Source organism: Manacus vitellinus, unplaced genomic scaffold, assembly GCF_001715985.3.
Source record: "Manacus vitellinus isolate BGI_N305 unplaced genomic scaffold, ASM171598v3 scaffold_17_pilon, whole genome shotgun sequence".
In the NCBI taxonomy this organism is placed as follows: domain Eukaryota; kingdom Metazoa; phylum Chordata; class Aves; order Passeriformes; family Pipridae; genus Manacus; species Manacus vitellinus.
Genome location: NW_021939256.1, coordinates 14,283,305 through 14,304,906, shown reverse-complemented (window position 1 = coordinate 14,304,906; position 21,602 = coordinate 14,283,305). Strand labels below are relative to the sequence as shown.

At 35.3% G+C, this 21,602-nt stretch overlaps 1 protein-coding gene across 1 annotated transcript in view; it reads right to left on the bottom strand.

Moving 5' to 3' along the window:
- Positions 1-1,108: 1,108 nt before the first annotated feature.
- Positions 1,109-21,602, bottom strand: part of MARCHF6 (membrane associated ring-CH-type finger 6) — an 87,978-nt gene continuing 67,484 nt past the window's right edge. The window contains exons 17-30 of the mRNA XM_018070103.2: positions 21,455-21,523; positions 21,263-21,337; positions 20,302-20,436; positions 19,691-19,810; positions 17,472-17,572; positions 16,620-16,757; positions 14,678-14,879; positions 13,438-13,507; positions 12,047-12,228; positions 10,537-10,671; positions 8,401-8,490; positions 6,817-6,949; positions 5,745-5,880; positions 1,109-4,172 (exon numbers count right to left, since the gene is read on the bottom strand). Of these exons, the coding sequence (XP_017925592.2) occupies positions 4,082-4,172; positions 5,745-5,880; positions 6,817-6,949; positions 8,401-8,490; positions 10,537-10,671; positions 12,047-12,228; positions 13,438-13,507; positions 14,678-14,879; positions 16,620-16,757; positions 17,472-17,572; positions 19,691-19,810; positions 20,302-20,436; positions 21,263-21,337; positions 21,455-21,523 (1,677 nt within the window). The 3' untranslated portion in view covers positions 1,109-4,081. The remainder of the gene's footprint in view (positions 4,173-5,744; positions 5,881-6,816; positions 6,950-8,400; positions 8,491-10,536; positions 10,672-12,046; positions 12,229-13,437; positions 13,508-14,677; positions 14,880-16,619; positions 16,758-17,471; positions 17,573-19,690; positions 19,811-20,301; positions 20,437-21,262; positions 21,338-21,454; positions 21,524-21,602) is intronic.

Sequence of the window (21,602 nt, the reverse complement as noted above, 5' to 3'; positions counted from 1 at the left end):
TTCTATAAGCAACAAGGAATTCTGTTCTCTCTAGTCTTACTTTCCAGGAACACAAACGGCCCTCGAAAGCCAAGTGATTTTGTGATGAATCAGACAAGTAATGTTAAGTACCACCCCCTTCTCCCCCACCGGATATCAGACAACTCCAGATGTTTTACATCTCTTCATGGGGGGTGGGTGGGAAATGCCTATGCAGCTTTGGCGTTGGCCTCTACTCAATAGGCAAGAGATAACTGCAGGTAAGTAGATAAGCAGCAAAAGTGATGTTCAGAGTTGTGAAATAATCTTGCCCTTCCTCCATCCCTCAGTACTATCCTGAATTTAAAATTTAGTTTATTTTGGATTGGTATTTGGAAATACAATCTTTTAAAATTTTCCATTACTGAATAACTTTGATTTCAGCATATTGTTTCTCAATTTATGGTGACTTCTAAATGAAGAAATTAATACCAGAAGCATAGCTTGTGGAATAACCATAAATAAAATTGTTGCTAACTTTAGTTTCAATTAATCTAATTAAGAAATACAAGAGAGCTCTAACTTACTTTTATGCTTTGTAAAAGTTGTTTCTTATCTGTTTCAGAAGACAGCTTCCTTTATTTTGCATCCTGAACTTCATTATACTACCAAGATTCAGTTCCTTGTTTAATGTTTTTATTATCTGCATAATCATTTCTGCAATTCCATTGCCATTCCCAAGGCAAGCAGAACAAGAACACTGACCCTGCCACAAAGAACTTCCAATCTATATGTAAACAAACAGACAGTGAAGTCCAAGGAAACAAAATGACGGTGATCAGCATGCCAGGCAGTGAAATCAACAAACCACCCATTTGTGCACTGTAAGGTATTTTTTACAGAGTTCTCTGCAGAATAATGGGACTGCTGTGCAGACTTTATGATGATCTTGACTCAGTCTTAGGGAGAGGCAAGGAAAGAATTAATACACTCAGCTGAAAAGTGATGTGAGTACTGTAATTGTGTTAGAGCTGGCATCTCGCCAAGGAAATTATGGACTGAAAGCAGTTACAGGTACCAGAGGGCCCTCAAACAAAACCAAGTAACTTCAGCTTCACCCAGCAGAAAAGGGGGAGACAGAGAAGGGATGCAGAGTTTTAACTATTTTTAATCAATATAAAATAATCTGTGTAAAAACAGTCAAAGCCATGCTGCAATTAAATTCTTTCAGAATGCAAAAGATAGCTACAGAGCCATCTTGACAGTTCTTGGATGAAGGCCTGTGGAACTAACAACAGCATTAGACTCTCAACACCACAAAGGGGATACAATTAAGCCAGTGCATACCTCCAACCCCTCCATTCAAGATCCAAGGTCAACCCGAACTGGGGTAAAAGAGCGCGCATGCGCGCGTGCACACACACACACACACACACACACACACACACACACAGAGTCTTTTCCACTTGAAGAGTAATATAAGCCCACAGCATGCTGTATTACTCTAGCACAGATGGAAGCCACTGGTACAGATCTCATCAGCTGTCTCAGTAACAGCCACTTACATGCTTACTATCATGTTTCTAGGCCAGAGGACTACTCAGGGCACAATAAGGCAAACCATTGAAATTTAAAACAATAAAAAAGTACTGTTATTTAATTCTTGTTCTATACAACCTCCATATTCTTTCCCAAAACGTGTAAAAATAAGGAGGTAAGGAGATGAGATTTTTCTGAAGTCCACAATGGACAGTTTTGGAAACAAACCTCATGCCTGCCAGCATAACAGTTGCATTTGAAACCAGTTCTCCGTAACAAAGAGAGAATACAGATAATGTAAGCTACATCAAAACAGCTACAGATCACATTGCATGACCGGCCTGATTCTCTTTTTTCTTTAATGACTTGTGAAATAACAGTGGTAAGAAACAGCACAAAGGCTTTTTCTTAATAAATTTTAATATTAAGACCAATTTATCTGGATAAAAACACAAAGTTACAAGTACCACACTACTGTAAATTCTCCATGATGCACAGTAGTGCTTGCAATATTTGAGTGACAAGCCCATTTTGGAACTGTTTGTGAAAGGTATGTCAAAGACGGAATCTTGGCATAAGTAAGAATGTATGTTATCAGTGAATTTATTATTGTGAAAATATATTTGTCCCACAATGTACACCACTGTAAATAGTCAAATGCAATATTTATGCACATCAAAAATATATGGGGTGAATATATACTCAATTTGGCATTAAGTAAGCAACAGTGAATGAAAGAAAAATATTTAGGCTATTTTTCTGATTTCATTTCACTGGAAATTTCCTAATAAATCACTCCAAAAGGTAATATTTGTGGTTCAAAACCATCAGTACAGCAGTAATTCTGTAAAATAGTATGAATCTGATAGTGACAGCCCAGTCCTCCTGCCACTAGATTCAGATGCATTTGGCTTGTTCTCGCTGCCTTAGAACACGAGTCCAGACACCAAAAAAATGAACTACCACCATCACAGCCTGGACCATATTAGCTCAAAACAATGTCAGATCAGAGATGCAACATCAATAGAAGGAGATGACACTTTCAAAGCACTTGCCAGATTCTCAAGTATTAATTATATACACACATGGTTAAGTACAGAATACTGAAGAAGAGTGTACTGAATAGCAATTAAAATATTCCATTGATGTTCTCCATACTGCAATGGATATTCACATTTCCCACATTGGTCTAGGAAAGATACTGCAATCTAAGCATGTGATTTGATGCTACTTAAAGCTTTGTGATACTGTTATGTATTTTCTTTATCTACATAAGCCCCCCCCAAACATTACTGCAAAAGAACTCTATCTACATATAGAAATAACACAGACTTGATTTGGTGGCTCTTGTTTGACTGTGCTCTTGCAAAGATATCTGCTAACTCTTCCTTGCCTGCTTAATAGCATGTGTATTTCCCTGCCCCTCAGGAAATAAATGGTACATGATAAATCACTTCCTTCAATATTATTCCCATAAAAATTCACAGTGACCAATTCTGAGAGAATTTTTTTTTGGTTGGGTTTGTTTTTTTTTAAAGTAATTGTGCAATATAAAATTCATACTACAATTTTCAACTTTGGTAACTTACAGAAAAAAGATTTCAAGCTCTTTAACTAAGGACCAGGTCAGGATGTTGCTTACACTATGCTCCTTGTGCTGTGCAAGCACATCAGTTAATGTTCATCCCTTTTCTTGAGGTCCTGAAAAATTCTATTATTGATAAGAAATTGGCTACAATTTAAGTTGTGAACCTATCTAATTTTCCTTGATACCTTTAAATGCTTCCAACACCTACACTTAGTAAATTTTTATTTACTGTTTCAATTCACAAAATCCTGATCCCAAAGCCAACACCCACCCCTTCAACCAAACAGAAAAATCCAGCTGAGCCTCAACAAGTACATCTGAATTCTCAGAAGAGGAAATATTTTCTTGATTTAACAGCAACTGTACAATATTACAAACTCTGACACATGAAAAACAATCAGGCAATAGAAAAATGTACAACAGCTTTGGTGTTATACAAAATAATAAAAAAGACTGGACAGCAAGATACATAGTTCATTATGTTCTCACCACAGCCACTTCATTGCTGACTGTAAGACAGTTATTTACTTTTGATATTCTCTGTGGCCTTTCCACTCATGAAAAATCATACTGTATTACTACAATAGGATCTGTTATGAACACCATAAAGTAAGCTCCAAATTTTATAAAAACATCTTGCCTCTTCGCACTATTGCTTTGTGGCACATTGTCAACAGAACAGCAGTCCAAAATAAAGTGACAACTAGATTTAATAAATTAATATACTTTTTAAAGATGTACAATGCACATTCTTTTTAATCCAAGGTTTTAGGGTGTCAGGATACTTCTATTTACACATATACAGATCTCAGACAGCATTTATAACATCAGAAAATGCAGATAAGGAACAAAGCCTTAACTGCTATCTGGATGCTGCTAACAGAAGCCAAAACACTGCCGAGAGTATTATTGGGAGAGATATCCAAAGATGAGAAGAGTCTATGAAAAAAGGACATGTAAAGGCAAAGGGAAGGTCAAGATGTTTAATATGACCATCTATTCTTGTGAAGATTGAGGTGGAGTTGTTGATGTGCCTGGTTTACCAGACTTCCGTTCATAATTCACAAGTCGTTGTCCAACAAGGTACCTGGGATTACAGGAAAAACAGTGAGAAATTAACACAAATTAACAGCATTTTGTAACACAATCCACTCTATCTCCTTTTCTGCAGAAGTAGCTTTCTCATTTCAGTAAACATTATTCTATAAGCAATACCTCCCCCTCCTTAATGGACTTTAACCACCCTCATCTTTTTTCTCAACATTCAGGCACCTTGTAATGGAATACAGGCATTACAGGTTTGTATTTACAGGCCTAACTTTGGTAGTCATACAATTCAGACATATACAAACTGCATGAAGATATGAAATATAAGGAGTGTGTTTGCAGTATTTATATACCCAGGCCCTTTGCTGGATACTTTTGAGAGCATCTTTGCAGTGTCTGAGTGTTTGAGTTCTTTCACTTGAACATCTGGAAAAACAAATCTGATATAAAACGAAATGAAAGGGCTAATGAGGTTCTTCTAAGTTCAAAAAAGAATCTGTGACAATGCAGAACATGTACTCAGTAAAGCTAAGCAAGGCTCAGCTCCTGGTTGAAAAAAAGTAAATATTGCAAAGAAAGAACTTTTGCTGCAGCTTTGTCTTTCTTAAAGGGAAAGAAAATATCCTAATGCTACTCCATGTCAAGCTTAAGGGGTGCGAGATTCCTTTATTTAAATTCTGTTTCAACATTATACCATCTCATCAGCTCAGCAGTTTTTGTACTTTTTACATTGTTCCTTACTTCTGTAGGTCATTGATTCACACTCCTACTTTTTGCCACCTAAATTCCTCTCCATGCTTCATATTTACTTGCTGGTTCTACATGTAGAAGAGCCATATGCACCTATGAATTCTTCCCCTAAAACTTATCATTTCCTTTAGAAACTTTTTCACCATCTCTCCTTTTGTCACAGAACCATAAACAACCACCATCATATATTTTTTGTACATTCTAGAATTTCATAAAAACTTGTATATGCTTTTAGAATTTGTTATATGAAAGATTTAATTAAGTGTATTTCTAAACCACAAATCTCTACTGACTGGCATGACTACATTTGCTTACTTCCTGTTGTACAAACTCGTTGTCTGAGTAATACAGACTAATAATTACTGAAAAAAAAAATCAAAAAACCATACAAAGTTTGGTAAGGACAAACTCTATCAAATCAACTGAACATTCTTTAACAGGTTAATTTGACTAATGAGTACAAAAAACAGTTATGCAGAAAAGGTTGAAGAAATGGTTTTATAAGAATCAGATTGTGACATGATTTTACTTCCAGGTGTATCATAATCATAACATTCACTAGTTCTTCAAGACTACACAGCAGGAGACAAACAAGCAATCAGCTTCATTTGTGGTAAAACGCATTCATGTTAGACATGGAGGAGTGTCTTCCATTTATAAAGACAGTCTATTCCTGTGTTTGTCTACCTGAACCATAAATAAAACATTTGCCAAGAACAGTTTAGGTCTGTCTCAACGGGCCATTTGTCTAGAAAACTTCCTAAAATCCCTTTACGTCACAAGTATATACAATACCTGAATTCAATCTGAAGTTATCACAATTTAAAGTGGAAAAATTAAAAAACCCACACTATATACTCACTTGTCATTTTTAATATGTTCATAAAGGCGCTTGAACTGGCGGACTTGGAAGGATAGAATTCCCATCAAAACCACCACCATAAGCAGGAAAGGGTAAATCCGTCGCTGGACTAGGTTTTGCATTTCAGCGGTAACCCCTACAAAATAAGACAAAACCCTTACATGATCTAACATTGCTGAAGCAACTCACATATTTTTGCTTCTCTACCTGCTTCTAGACTTTTTATTATACTGTAACTTCAGTAGAACGGCTGTGAAATAAATTACACATCCATTTATCCCACAGTTCCAACATGACAGCTGCTGTTCTTTTTAATTTGAAGCACTGAAGTGGAAAGTTTTCCATTAGCACAGTGAAAATCCACAGTAAAAAAAGAAAAGGGCTTATAAGTTCTTTTGCTTATTGACTTCTGTATACCTCGTATCAGGAAAAAGTTGCAACAGAAGTCAAGTGAGAGATCGGAGAATAAAATGGGACTTCTTTAACATATTGTTAACATCAAAACTAACTACCAAAAGACAACTGTTGATGGAAAAGCTCACACAGGAGAATCTTAAAAAAAAAAACCCACCTCTATGTTTAAAATTTACATTTTACTCTGATACTATCAAAATCTCAAAACAAACCCAGTATTTTCACCTGTTCTAAGCTTTGTTTAGAATCTGACAAGTCAGAAAAAGATGGCCTCAGCTCAGTATAGCTCCCAGAGAGACTAAAATTAAAGGTTGATTGTCCAAAGAAGAAATGAATTAATTATTCCTTTCTCAAGCCAGCTAGATACCTATATTTTTGCTGTTAGATATTATTCAGTCCCATACTCCTGGTGTAGCTAGTCAGAATAATGTATTGCATTTCTCAAAAAAATGCCACACTTTAAGACAACACAGCAATCCTTTAGCATTTACATTTGTTGGCAGAATAGAGGGGGTTTTTTGGTGAGGTTTTTTTGTTTGTTTGCTTGCTTGTTTGGGTTTTTTCAAATAACGCAGAGCTTGGAGTGTTATTTCCACAAATATATTTACACTGCTATAAACCATCAGATGATAAACAGGTATTCTGAATGTATACATACCTAGTAAAGGTACAACACCAGAAGCTATGATGTACGGCACACACAGTGAGAGTAAGAGAACAGAGATTACGGGTGCTGCCAGTTTACGGATGATGAAGTGTAAGTCAATGTTACGAATCCCGTTTGCGTAGACCTAAAAAGGAACAAGTCAGAAGTAGAAGGGATCAATCGTGAAAGCCTTGCTTTGCACTTACACTAATAATCAAAAGGTTTTGCACAATTCTCCTTATGAAAGGACATGGGTGTTCCCAACTTGAAGAAAGCAGTGATGGCCACAGTTAAACAAGGAAAAGCTCTCTGCCAATCTGCATCGTGAGTGTTCCAGGAAATCATTTAAACAGTGCCCAAGAGACTAACTTAATCAGGAATAGTGTTGTGATTCAGTTGCAGGAATGCAAGAAACCAGCTGAAAGATCATTTAATAGAGCTATAGACAGTGTTTTTGTGGGTGACCTGGGATCACTTTGTGCTGTTAACTTTGTACTGGAAGAGAATCCTGTGTACACCAACAGAATTAATCTATTAAATTTGGTAACAGGCAGAAAATAGGAACTTATTTTGTATTTTGGTGGGACAGACTAGAGCCTCTGCATGTAGAGTCTGTGCCTGAAGAAAGGGCCTGCACAATTGTTAAGTTTCTCCAGTTACTACCAGAAACTAAGGTCAAAATGTAACTAGATTAAGCACAGCAAAAGACTAGTTTTGAATGGCTACCACCTACAGCCGGACTATGGCCTCTGTCTCACATCCTGGATGAAACCATTTGTGAGGATGGCTCAGAAGAGTGACTGATGGCTCATGGAGAGCATTCGAAATGGAAGGAAGTACCTTGATGCCATTATATGCATCAAAAGGTACTCTCAGAACTAAGACTACATTTCTGCAGTGTGACAGCTAAAGTAATTTAATAACTGGGACTATGTGCTAGACTTACTCAAAGAGGCACCTTGTGTACAGAGGTTGGGACATGCACCATAGCCATCACATACTGTGCAGGGATGAAAAGTTACCTTCTGGTAAACAACTGAGGTACTTCACTGAGATGACAAGCACAGAACTTAAAGGTTATAATCAAGAAAAAAAATACTTCTGCCACAGAAAAGAACAGGCCATGCAACTTGGAACTGCTCACAGGAACTGTTCCATCTTGCTTAATTCCCAAAGGGGATTGGGAATAGTGTCTTTCATCTGTACTAATCTGTGAATGGGGTAATATCTATAGCTCCAGAGAAGGCAAAATTCTCTGTTCTTGAGACGTGGATGTAAATAATGTTCAGTATTTGGACACACACTGACTTCATCTAAAAATGTAATCATGTTTCTTTCTCACTTTAATAGAAATCTGATAAAAATGCATATATGTATATGCAGCTTTTCTTGATTTCAGCTTTCTGAGGTTTGCTTTTATTTTTAAGTGTACCTTAATGGATTAGGCTATACAATTTAAAAGGTTTCTACAAGACTAAATGAATTTTACTCAATTACTCCATTACTACAAAAGTAATTCTGTTTTCTGATTCACACATTCAAAAAACATTGAAAATGTATTATACAGAAAAATTCACATGGACAGATTTTCCCTACCTGTTCAATAACAGTTTTCAGCCACCACTGAGGACCCATCAGCGTTATGGCAGCAATTATTTTGGCATGCAGAACTCCAAGAGCCCAGTCCTAATTTTGTAAAAATGGACTGTTAACATTAACATCTTTAAAAAGCTAGACAACCAAAAGCTTTTCAAGCATCTTGTTAATCTTACTTATAAATGAAAATATAATTACTTTTCTATTTACATAGGACATTGCTTAAAAGGGGTGACATCATCTGCAAACTCCTGTGGAAAACAGGATGTTCTCAAGCTTAACTGACGTCTGTCAAATTAGCTCCCTGGTACGAGGAAAATCAGTACTACTATTAAACCAAAAGCAAATACAAAACAAAAGCATTACACTTACATAAAGTAACAGACTATCATTCTGGAACAGAATAGTTAACACTGGTAACATTTACCTAGAAGGATGTTATTTTGATTCCTCTAAAAAAAGAATAGAAACAAGATGCAAAGATGTTCACACACTTCAGGAAAGGAGTTTTTTCCGTTCTTTTAAATTTTAGTCATTCACAAAACCCTCTCTGATGTGAGAAAAGCTAAACAAAGCAAGGCAACACTCTTCATGAGAAAACATCATACTACTTAGAAGAAAATTTATATTTTAACATAAACTGCAATTATTATGGCATGGAATTAAAAGAACATAATATAACTACTGGCTTCTACTAAACTTTACATCATGAGTCAATCCTTTCTGGATTACACATATGTGTAAGATTTTCAATAAGAGCCACCAAAATAGAATGCAAAATATAGGCTGAAAAGGTATAACAAACAGCTACAGAACTGGTAAGACTTAAGATATCATAGACTAATCATCCTTTTCTTAAACTGCTAAGGAAATACATTTTCTTTAACCAATTATTTAAAGAGTGCTTTTGTTCACATCTATTTTCAAAAATTTAAAAAATTGTTACAAAAAAAGGTCAGTATTAAAGTTGATTCATGTTTACTTAAAGCTGTAACCTTTGTATAACTTTGTTCTCTTTTGCGAAAAATGGAAATTATTCTCAATTTCAATAGCTTCTTGTTAATTTAGAACAAGTCTCAAATTCCTCTAATCCATTATTTTGAGGAAGCTCTGCCACATGAAAATAAAATTTTTCAGTATACTGTATTTAAAACTTCTAAAGAACTAACATGCAAAACTCAAGAATTTTTAGAATATCTAGCATAGCAAATTCTTTCCAAAACCATTTAGAAATCAAGATCATCTATCACTGCAACTATATGATGTCCTGATTTATTAGTCATCTACTCAGATACCTAAAAAATATACTTGTATTTTAAAATAATGGAATAATTAAATTAGCAGTCAAATTCTTCTCTGTATTATGGCTTTCAAACATTTGGATACCGAAGGTAAACAAAAGCTTGTCTGTGGGCAGTTTACAAAGTCACTATCCCTGAACACTTCCTTGTTACTTAGTAAATGCATTCTAGATATCTTGAGTTATGGTTCTCTCAGTTGGGTGTCTGAGTTATGAGTTCTTTCATAATTCAGCCTATGTGATGGAAGCATTCATCACTCAGTCCTGTCTTCTGGATTGAAGAAAAAGAAATTTGCACTGCCTGTGAGACTTGACTGAAGAATAACAAAACATGACTACCTCAAAATCTTGTATTAACGATTTGACATCTCAACCCAAAACCAGCATGACCCTAAAGCATATAAAAATTCCATTTATAGTGGGCATCATTACTGAATTAAAGCCTTGTAAGGAAAAAACGATCAGCTGAACCTCCTGCTGCATAACTGTATGCAGAAAGCTACCCAGAAAGATCAGACAGAGTATGTGCATACATACATACAGCTATACTAACTTCCTACATAACTTTACAATGATGCTACTGGATAAAGTGTCTAGCTGGCCACTGAAATGCAAAGATCCTCTGATGTCATCTCACAACAGTTTAGCTTTTCATACTCTGAATTCCTCATCATATCCTTTTGGTTCAAATAATCCTCATATCCAGACTTGGCTGCCTTTTCTCTGCCACACAGAAACATATTTATAGAAAATGCTCTGAGGCACCGAATCAACATGAAACAAGAACGCTCATAACTGCTTACATCAAGAGCAGCAAAGGAATGGGAGCAACTGACCTGCCAAGGATAGAAGAGAGGTGTTTGATCCAAAGGAACTCTCAAAGGTGCAACGATGACCAGTTCAAAGAGAAGTCCAAGCAAAAGTGGAACCACACCAGCTAGCAGTATAGCCACTATTAATGTCTTCATTATCTAAAAAGCCCCAAGACATTTAATTAATATATTTACCAGAGGATTCTTTGTTTAAGCTTAAAATGTAACTTAAGCTACACGAGCACATAGCTCTGACAGAAAAACCCCAAACTTACGCAGACCTAGAAATAATTTTTATTACATATGTAGTTTTGCAATGTAATTTTTCAAGATTGGGTTCTATTCCATACCCCCTCCAAAAAAAAACAAAACCCATGACTGTGCCTACTAGTGTCCATATAGTTCTAAACCATAAAATAACCTTTGACTGTTATCAGTAGGGAATACCACCCAATGGCACTTCATCGTATCACGTATTCTAGTATGTTGGAAAATTGGAGAACAATTTTTCCAAAACTGCCATTTTTTTTCTCCAGAGAAAACCAAACATTAAATATTTAGTCATTATGGAATATTTGACTTAAAAATGATAAACGCAGAACACCATGCTTGAATCTTTCTTTATTCTAGAATTCTCTTACTTTACACGCACCATATAAAACTAATCTGACTTAATTAGCATGATAAGGAGAAGGGACAAAGAACAAGTAAAGCACTGTATTTTGGCTCTGAATTTTCTTAAAGAAGTTTAAGATTTCCTAAATCAAAATGATGGATATTTGGAAAATGTGGTATAGTACATGAAATACACACTTACACTGCTCTTCTGTCTGTAATAGTTCAATAAGTACATAAACATATCCATAACAAGAGATCATTCATGCTATGAATGTTTAAACTAACTATACTTTGCTTAGGCAAGAAATGCACAATAGAAATCCTCAAAATCAAAACCAAGATAAAAATTTGGGGTATAAATTTTCTTTCATGGTGAGAATCAGAACTCCTCCTAATAACAGATATTTTCTTTAAAAATATTAAGTTGAACAACATAAGATTTGACAAATGATGAAGATCTTTCTGAAAATATGCATCAAGCTACTTTGTAGAGACATGTTCATCATCATCTATCAGCTTTACTAGTTTTTTTTCCATTTGATAATGTCATATTACTAAACAAATAATAGTTAAGCTTCGAGGTATATGTGAACATGTAAATGTCTCTGAGAACACGTAACATTTGGAATAATATAATGCCACATATTCCCTTTTAAAGGAAAACAGAAAAATATACACATATATATAAACATATATACACACACACTTATTTACACTGATTGCTTAACATCGTGGTAAATGGCTTCCAAAAATAGTTAGCCTATGCAACAGGGGAGGAAGCTGCAAAAGCTTTGAAATCGTCTGAAAAGGAAAATGCAGTGAACATTACAGAGTAAAATTTGTAAGCAAAAATGAAACAACAAGTTTCATTACCTACTTTTTGAATCACTCAGTAGAAATTTTTCTTGAGACTCACCATGAGAGACCATTCCTTGACCTTCTGAAAAATCACTCTCCGACCTTGTGGCATCCAGGCAACCAGTACTGTCACGGCTCGGATAGTTAGCCAACAGACGTAAAGACCACAAGCAGCTGTGTACAGTTCATGGATTTTGGCAGTCCCCGTCCAAAATGACATTAACCATCGGCCAGCAAACACTGAAAACATAAGCACTGTTAAATAGAGTAATGCTTTCTGATGTATTAGGGAAGGATGCCTATTAAAAAACATTTATTAAATTTATTGTTAAATATGAATGCACAAATATTGTTCATCATAAAACAGTATTTTAGTACTATACCCAAAATGCAGAAATGTGTGAAGCACTATGTAAATAGTTTCAGAAATTATGCCAAATGCATATGTAGAAATTTTTTCCCCCCTAAAATTTCATTATGACAGCAATGTGACCCGAACTACAGCAAAACAAATCATTGAATACAGCACTATTCAGAGCCTAAACACTAATCTTCAGAACTGCAAAGGCATTAGTGCATAAGCTTGAACTTAAATTGTATGAGCTATATTTGGATTATTTCACTGCCTCACATAATTTTTTAAGACTCATTGATGAGGCTTCTGAAGCTTTATGACAAAAATGGGAGACTCATTTGCTACCATTTATTTCTTAATAGTGTCTCTATTTACCAGTATTTCAGAGGAACTATTTTATGTACTACTATTAAAACAATCACAAAATTTGTAACTCTGATCTCAATACATTATTGATTTTAGGATCATTAATACAAGGAGGTATAAATCACATGGTATTACACCAGTCAGGTTATAAAATTCAAATGAGTTTACACGTCTTATCCTTTTGATTTGATTAAAGTACTTATTCATACATTTCTAAAGTGATATACATGCCACTTCCCAAAATCTCTTAGTGACCTGTCAAGGTCAGAATATCTGAAGCTGGAAGGGACCCATAAGGATCATCAAGTCCAACTCCCTGCTCCTTGCGGGACTCAATAATGACACCTTCAGAATATTTAAGTAAAGAAATTAGAAGACCAAATGACATATTTTCCTTCTCTAAACAGTAAAGCAGGTGCAAGAGTTTGAGTTTCTTTTTTCTCTCAATACTAATGAGATTGTCTCAGCACTTGGAGCTATGTTGTTAAAGGAAAATTATTCTACAACAAAACAATGGGAATGGCAATCTCTGTCATTTAAATACAAGTACTATCACTATCATTTAGTTTTTTAGATTATTACAACTTGATGATGTACCATTGAAAATGAGACAATTTTCCACGTTTTCTCCTTTTAACTTTAAACAATGGTTTCAAAACATCTGCCATTGCTGAGCACAGCAACACGCAGAGTTGCTTTTAATCACAGTTTTACAGTAACAGACTCACCTGGTAAGGTAAGGCAGATAAGACTAGCAATCAGTAATGTTATGCACATGAAAACAATCAAAAGAAATATCTGAAAGAGGGAAAAAATAAAAAGGAGAAAAAGTTTATAAGAAAGTTACTTAACCAAAGCAAAAAAAATCCACATAAAAAATACATCATCCTAGAAAGGCAGCTGAACTAAAATATTCAAATACCAACTAATATTTACTGTATAAATAAATCAGCAGTGAGAAACCTACCCACAGTACATGCAGAGCACCTACAATGTTGTGCAAACTCTTTCTAAGAGTTTGTATCAGCTGTTCCAAGAGTAAAAATTAACATTTGAATCCAGAATGACTGAAGTTCTCCCTTAGATTACATTAAAAAAATTCATCTCTTCATTTCTGCACTGACCAGCACAACTCTCAATTAATCCTAAAAGGTTTCTAGCTCTGTATGCCAGATGAGCAAGACTGGTTTTCTGTGAAAAACCTTGCTGAGAAAGTTCTTCCAGATGTCCTCAGGTTTATGTGACCAGAAGATGACAGGGAAGCTGGTCGCTCCTTAGTCAGGTTTACATCTTATCGGAGAATTATCATGTACTTGACTTCTTTAAATATGTCTCAAGCACCATGTGCTATGCTCCATTAATCATCAAAGACACACAACAAGCAAGCCTACTATGGGAAAGCTAACACCTTATCCTAACAGACAACTGAGAGAAAGTTAAATCTGTAACATATATTTTCCTTGATAGGACTTTTGGGTATAAAGGAAGGAAATTTCAGAAGCACTACCACAATGTCACACTGTTAGCCATTGCTTCCATTCTCACAGTAAGTGAGCAAAGAGTAAGGCACAGTAAGGCAAAGAGTTTAAAATACACTTCAGCTACAAGACCAAAGTATGCCCCCTTGAAAGCCATGCCTTGTTAGAGGCACTCCCGAACTACCTGTTTGATGGGGGCTTATTGTATTTCTCTCCATTACTAATTGTGAAGAAAACAAGACGTAAACTAACAGATAATAGACAACATATATGGGATCTATAAGTAAAATCATAGAAATGACAAGCTGAAAAAAGCTTTATGAGAGAATAACTGTCAGTCTACTTTTTAGAAAGATGCAAACCATACAAAACACAACACGACCCACCACTTGACTTCTGATAACGTGGGCCAAGTCTTTCTTACAAAAAAATACTCACCATATTCTTCCAATTTCATTTTCTATCCTCTTTATGTGTTTGATATACCTACCCTGAGTGGGAATTTTAAAGGCCTACGATAAGGCTGGAAACCCACAGGTCCTCCTTGTTGAAGTATGGCTTGATGGGCTGCATGAAGACCTTCTCCCACAACTGGAATGGCATTATTATTGCGGGCATGCTGGTTGTTAGGTTGCTGATTTGCATTGTTTTCATTCTCTTCCTGGTCACCAAGTAAGTAAGAATGAAGATCCCTGTAACAATCAAAATTTCAGTTTTGTCCTGTTTGATACGAATGAGAAACTTATAGAAACATAGGCCTACTCAGAATGTGTACAAGCTGTACAAAACTTATACAGGATTTTCATAAAGTAAAATAAGCCTTTTTCTGATAATGTACTCAATGTCATCATACTCACAGAATTTAGAAGGAAAATGCTAGGGGATGTAGATTAGAACAGTTGGAACACAGTCACAAGAAAAGATCACTTATCTGTTTGATTGCTTTAAAAACATCACCTGGTATTGCAGTGGCTGTGTTTATGAAAGGAAAATTGCATTGCTATTTCAGTTCATGAAAGCACACAGCTCTACTGACAGCTTTTATTTTACTGTTACCAAGCTCTATTGGAAACAATTGCCTTCAAACCTCAACTGTATGAGAACAGCAGATCATTGCTATAGACAGGGTTTCAAAAGTACAGAGGCAGGCAGAGTCTTTCGAAAAGATTCTAAATGGCTCAAAACCTGGTCACAACTTTCTAAGAACATCAATCCTAAAAGAATCAATCTATTTAAAAAACTTTCTGTTGATGTTTCCCACATATATCATTAGCAAAATTTGAATTCGATTAAAAAAAGACCCAAACCCAATATGAACATTTAGAAGTTAATTTTCCTCAGCTTTAGCAGAGTAAGATGTGTGCAGATATTCTATTGGCAGTGAAAACATTTTCACAGCAGTTTGCTTTTTGAGAAAAACAGAGAAGATTTTCATCTTTGCTCAGCTAAAATTGCTGAAGAGATAATTCACAACTGTTCTAAACAGCTGCAACAGTGGAGAAAGAAAAGCCATTTTTATCATTGTCTCCAAAATTCTCTTCTTGCATCATACTTAAACACCACCAAACGTGGAAAAATTAATAGAAAAAAACAAACCCTTCAAAATGCAAAGAGAACAGGGGGTGAGGAGAGTTTCTTTATGAAAAGTTAAAATAAATATTTTGGATTGCAGTGAAGAAAAAAGTCTTTTATTCATTCACTCAGTTTCTCAGACATAAATTAGCAAAGAATAAACCTTGATCCTAGTAGTGGAACACTCAGCAAGACATAGTGGGAGAATGCCAATATACTTTGAAGTAAAACCGAAAGGTATATAGGAAAAAAGAAAATCAACTTTATTTTTTTCTTGACTAATTTGGCAAACAATAGATGAACTAAAAAATAATTTCAAGTGCTAGAACTCTGCCTAACAGTATAATAATCCACTTTATCTGATGAAGATACAGTTTTTCCTTTCTCCTTTTTTAAGAGACTGAACTTTCAACTTTAACATCCCCGATTTAAAGTTGTTCACTTTTTCAGCTTAATGTTCTAAGTAATTTTTCTTTATTTTTTTTCCTTCTTATAGTAAGAAGTGCGGGAAGTGCACGTGAATTTTACATGACTCATGGAAATGCTCTGCTGACACTTATCTCTTCACTCTTTTCAAGTAATAGAAAGTTAACAAGATATTAGTCATACTTCTACAGATTTTTTCACTAAGCAAATACTGTAATAGTGTACTAAAAGAATTACTTGTCAAAGACAAGTCCAGAAGTCGGTACAAATACTGATTAGAAGAAATCACTATAAAAGTTTTCCATCACATTATTATCTGTAAAAGAGCTATTAAAGCTACCTGTTGGGATAATTTTCTTGAAAGCACAGTGCTTTCATGTTTGAAGGCCAAACTGGACACATGGTTGTAGTTGATTCTGGATCTCTGTACTTACAGCAAGTATCCAGCAGTAACAGTCCATGCTCGTACAAGACCTTTCAACCACTGTCTTGTATGTCCTTGCTCTAGCAAAGCTGGAAGCACCACCTGAAGCAGAAGGAGCTCTAAGGAAAGTTCACTTACTGGAGCATCACTAGAAACAATGGGAAGAATAAAAAGTCAAACATAAGGAACATCCTGATAGCAATCTTTTACACTGAATCATATTAACACCACCACAATACAAAAATATATTGGATGCCAACAGGAAGAATTCTTAGTTTTTTCCAGACATTTTTCCTTATATACTCCCCTAGGCAGAGATTAGGTGTTCATGAGTATTTAGACATTTAGGTGTATAAGAAATTTAAGAAAAAACATTGAGAAAGATTATATCCGAGAATACAGTTTTCTCTTTTATTTGCTTCTATCATCACTGTTTCAATTATTATTTAGAAACAGAAAAAACCTGCTATCATCAAAAACAAATCCAGTTACAGATATTCTTTCATTCTTGTAGTAATGATAATCAGGAATGAGTGTGTTAAAAAAAAACAACATGGAAGCAACTTCACTATCAAAAAGTTGAAAGGGTAAGCGTTTTGAGGACATAAACCCCCAAAGAGTTATCATTATGGAAGTAATACAAAATGCCTTTAATTTTTGTTAGTAGCTTTTCACTTGACAAACTGTATGATGTAGCCATGTCCTTTACCTTTTAACTTCCCTAGAACAATGAATATTAGATTAATTGAAAACAAAATAACATAGCAAAAAAAAGTCCCATTAATGCTCAAAGAGCACAAATGCACTTTTTCTAGTTATAGGAAGACTGAAGAAACACAACTTCTAAAAAATAAATGCTTACCTGTAGAGCATAACATTATATGGAAGAAAGTTAGGCAGGAGATATTTAATAATGCGTATAGGAAGCCAGAGCATTAACAGTACAATTGATCCAAAGACAATCTGCAACAAGAAAGTAAACAAGTTAGTCCACATAGTAGAAACAACCAAATCTAGCTCCCCACCCATCTCTGTGACACGTTCCCTGTGTAGTGGGTTAGCCCTGGCTAACAGCCCAATACCTACCCAGCTGCTCACTCATTGCCCTTTCCCTGCTGAAGGGGAAGGCAAAACAGAAGGAAGGCAAGACTGAGATAATGACTGTTTAATACAGAAGGCAAAAGCTGTGCCTACAAGCAAAACAATAAGAGGAATTCAGTCTCTATTTCTCATCAGCAGACAAACAATTAGCAGCTTCCTGGGAACTCATGAAGTCAAACACCATAACCATGAATGCCCCCCCTTCCTCCTTTCCCACAGTTTTTACTGCTGAGCACGACGTCATATGCTATTCCTTTGGTCAGTTTGGGTCAACTATTCCAAGTATACCCTGGAACCACAGTTTATTCACTGGAGGAGTGAGGGAGTGGGGCAGAGCAAGAAAGAGAAAAGGCCTGCCTTGATATCATGCAAGCACTGTCTAGCTGAAGCTAACAGGCCTGTGTTGGCAACACTGTTTGAGCTGCTAATTCAAAGTGCAGAAGAACATTTGCCCGTACCCTACAATGCTCTCACCAAAGAGGACTGTGACTGAATAAGCATTGACTGGCCAGTTGACAGAGCAATGTCAGACAGTTCTTCTTTCTTCGCTGTTCCCCAACACCAGGATTACTAATTTTGTATTCCTCTTTTTTCTAAGCAACTGACTTTTCAAGCAACTTGTTGAAGCATCAAAAGATGTTTCAGTTTCTATTTTCTCACACTTTTAAGCTGACTGAAAGACTAAAACTTAAGTAGGTGAATCAGGTGCATGAAGACCATGCACTTTTATAAATCACATTTCCTTAAGGAACCAGATGAAAAATTAAGTACATTTTAAACACATTCTTACATTTCATATAAATGCACCACTAGAGACTAAAAATGTAAAAAAAAAAAGTGTTTAACTATGTAGAACAGAAAAATCAAATCTCCTCCTTGAAAATTAATATTTATTGTTCTACACAAGACATTTCTTAAAAATATTGAAAAAGAAACAAAACGTGAAAGGTGTGACTTATTCTTTGAAATGCAAAGTGTAAATGATTACCATTCTGGGTCTCACATTCTAATATGAGGCTAGGAGAAGTTCTGAATTCATTAGCTAAGCAAATCAAAAGGTGAAGTTCAAGTAACTGTCTGTTCCAACGCAGTGTGAAAACATATCTCAGATCATTAGTAACAAGCAGATCTTTGCTTGTATTTGGCCACCTGCTGTGACACAAAGTTTTAGGCAGGTGAGGAATTATGATTATCCAAGAAGAAAACGCTCTGAAAGGTGGACAGGTCAGCTCCTCTGACGTACTGAAGGGTTCTTGAATAGAAACTCTCTCTCTCAGCTTCCACTGCTCCAAGCACCTCAGGTGTAATAACAGAGTACATCAAAGAATGTTTCTGGTGTGTCAGTTTTCACAGTTGATGTGATATTTACATCAAAGACAGTCTGAGACCCTTTCTTTATTGCGTGCTTGGCAAACTTCAACCAAACAAGCAGAGAGGAAAAAATTTGCATTGCTTTTAATATCTTACAATGATAATCTGGAAACAGACACCATTGGCTAGATCAGCAGAATCCAATGTAAAATTAAACTTGAAAGTTACTTTCCCCTGCTGCACTATTTTAGCTGAACTAGACACACGATGTTACTGCAATAACTGAAAGTATCATGAAAGCATTACATGATTTACAATATCCATGATAATAAACATTTGTTGTCTGAATATCCAAACATTTTCTGTGATTTTGCATACGGAGAAGATATCACAGAAAGATTTGTTTTGTAAGGGACCTTTAGAGTTCAATCAACCCTCCCTAACCCCTCAGAACTCTGCTCTGAGCAGACCCAGTTACATGAGGTTGCTCAGAACCCTATCCAGTTCAGTTTTGAGTATCAAAAGATGTAGATTCTGTTGGCAACCTGTTACAGTATCAATTCACCTTCATGGTGAAAGTCTTTTTTCCTTAAATACACAGTACCATATATGGGAGCCAACATAGGAAATTTTCTTCCCAAGTAAAGAAATCTTGACAAAAGTCCTTACCACTGATAAGATAAACCTCCTGAGATGTCTATAGATGGGCAAGTGAATCATTTCCTGCACAGGATTGAAGTCTGGATCATTCAAATTCCTGAGAAACCATAGGACACCAGGTCTCAATACCTGAAGTAGGAAATAGAAAACAATATACAAAGAGAAATTTTTGAAAATACTTTGTTTTTCATTTTGAATAACACTCCTGCAGCAAATAAGTTTTAACATAATAGGGATATTTGTTGAATAAGATTCAACCAAGTGGCACAGAAATAGAACAAAGGAAGTATCATCATAGAGAAGAAGAGAAGAAATAACCAAATACAAGTTTAATTTTCAAGTACTGACCAATCTTAAACAATTAAAACATATTTAGATTAATTTGAAGGCAACACCCAGGTTTAAGGATTCTTTGTAAACTAAAAATCTCTAAGCAAAATATACTTTAAATCATAATTTTCCACTGCAGTAAAGTACCAGCATGGCCCTTTTAACCAAAGGCTGAAATTCAATATACACACAAAACACAGTAGCAACAATACCCACATGTGAAAGATTTAACTGTTCAACATGCAAGCCTCTAAATATGTTACAAACCAATCTTGTTCTTACAGACTTACCTCTCTCAGTAAAAGAATGAAGGATGCAAAATAGAAGACATAAACCATTCCAACTAACCAGTGCAGAAACATTGTGGTACCTGGAGCAGACTGAAAGCTCAATTCTCTGTCTTTCAGAGTGGCATCAAACATCTCCTAGAAGGTAAGTAGTAAACAAATATGAATGAAGTTTGGCAAACATCCACAATTACTCATTTTGTTTACCCTAGTTCATATATAGTACTAAACAAATTTAAATGTCTGCCTGGTGTTAACAAATAAATAACTATAGCATTTAATTAGAGAAAAAAAGGAAATTTACAATAAGAACAGTAAATAAAGATCGATTTCTGATCAATTTATTTCTTCTAACAAAAAGAAGAAAGAAGTCAACTCTAACAGACCCTATATAAGTTATAAATCAGTTCAAACAAAGTGGCAGTGTGATGGAAACAAATACTTACTCCCTTAAGTAAAATTCTACTTCTATTAAGGCTGCAAGAAATTAATTTTCTCCATTTGAAATTAAGCACTCAATTTTTTTTTCAGGATAGAAAAACTGTCCTTCTCAATTCCAAGCAAACACAGCATGTATCTTGTTCAAAACAAAAAGGGACTGGATAACTTAAAATACAAAGTCATTACCATTTCACATGAGGTGGCTACATAAAGGCATTTCTTCATTGCACAAGTTTGCCTATAAGCTAATTACCACAGTGGTCTTGTAACTGCAGTAAAAAGGATTATATTCTTATTATTTTAGTAACAGCATGTTCATTTGTACTTAGGAACATAAAGAAAAACAAAATTAGCATCAGGCAGTACCTAAAAATCCCTTTCCCTGTGGAAATGATGTTAATAAAAACAGAAGAGTGTTGTCAAACTCATATTGAACAACTCTCTTCTCATCAGAACTGTTTTTTTGCTTCAAATATAAACAGCGTTAAAAAAAAGGTTTTATCCCATTTATTTCTTTTCTTACCAAGGAACATATATCCAGCCACCAGCCACAGATGAGAGGAAATACACCAATTTCAACCACCACTAACAAGGAAACCTTTAGGAAAATAGAGAAAAGAACATCTCACTAGTTTAACAGAAGTTGCTAAGAAAATGATAATGTAAGCTCAAATTGAGAGGGTTTTTTGCCCCACAGAAAAGAAATTAGGATTACCTTGACAACAATATAGCAAACTCCTAATAAACGACGTGATCGCTGGAACTTAACAAGTGCTGCCAAGCCCTGAATACTTTTGTCAAGAAAATGATACTGAAAAATATTTTATAACAGCCTAATTAATATGAAACACTGTATTACATGG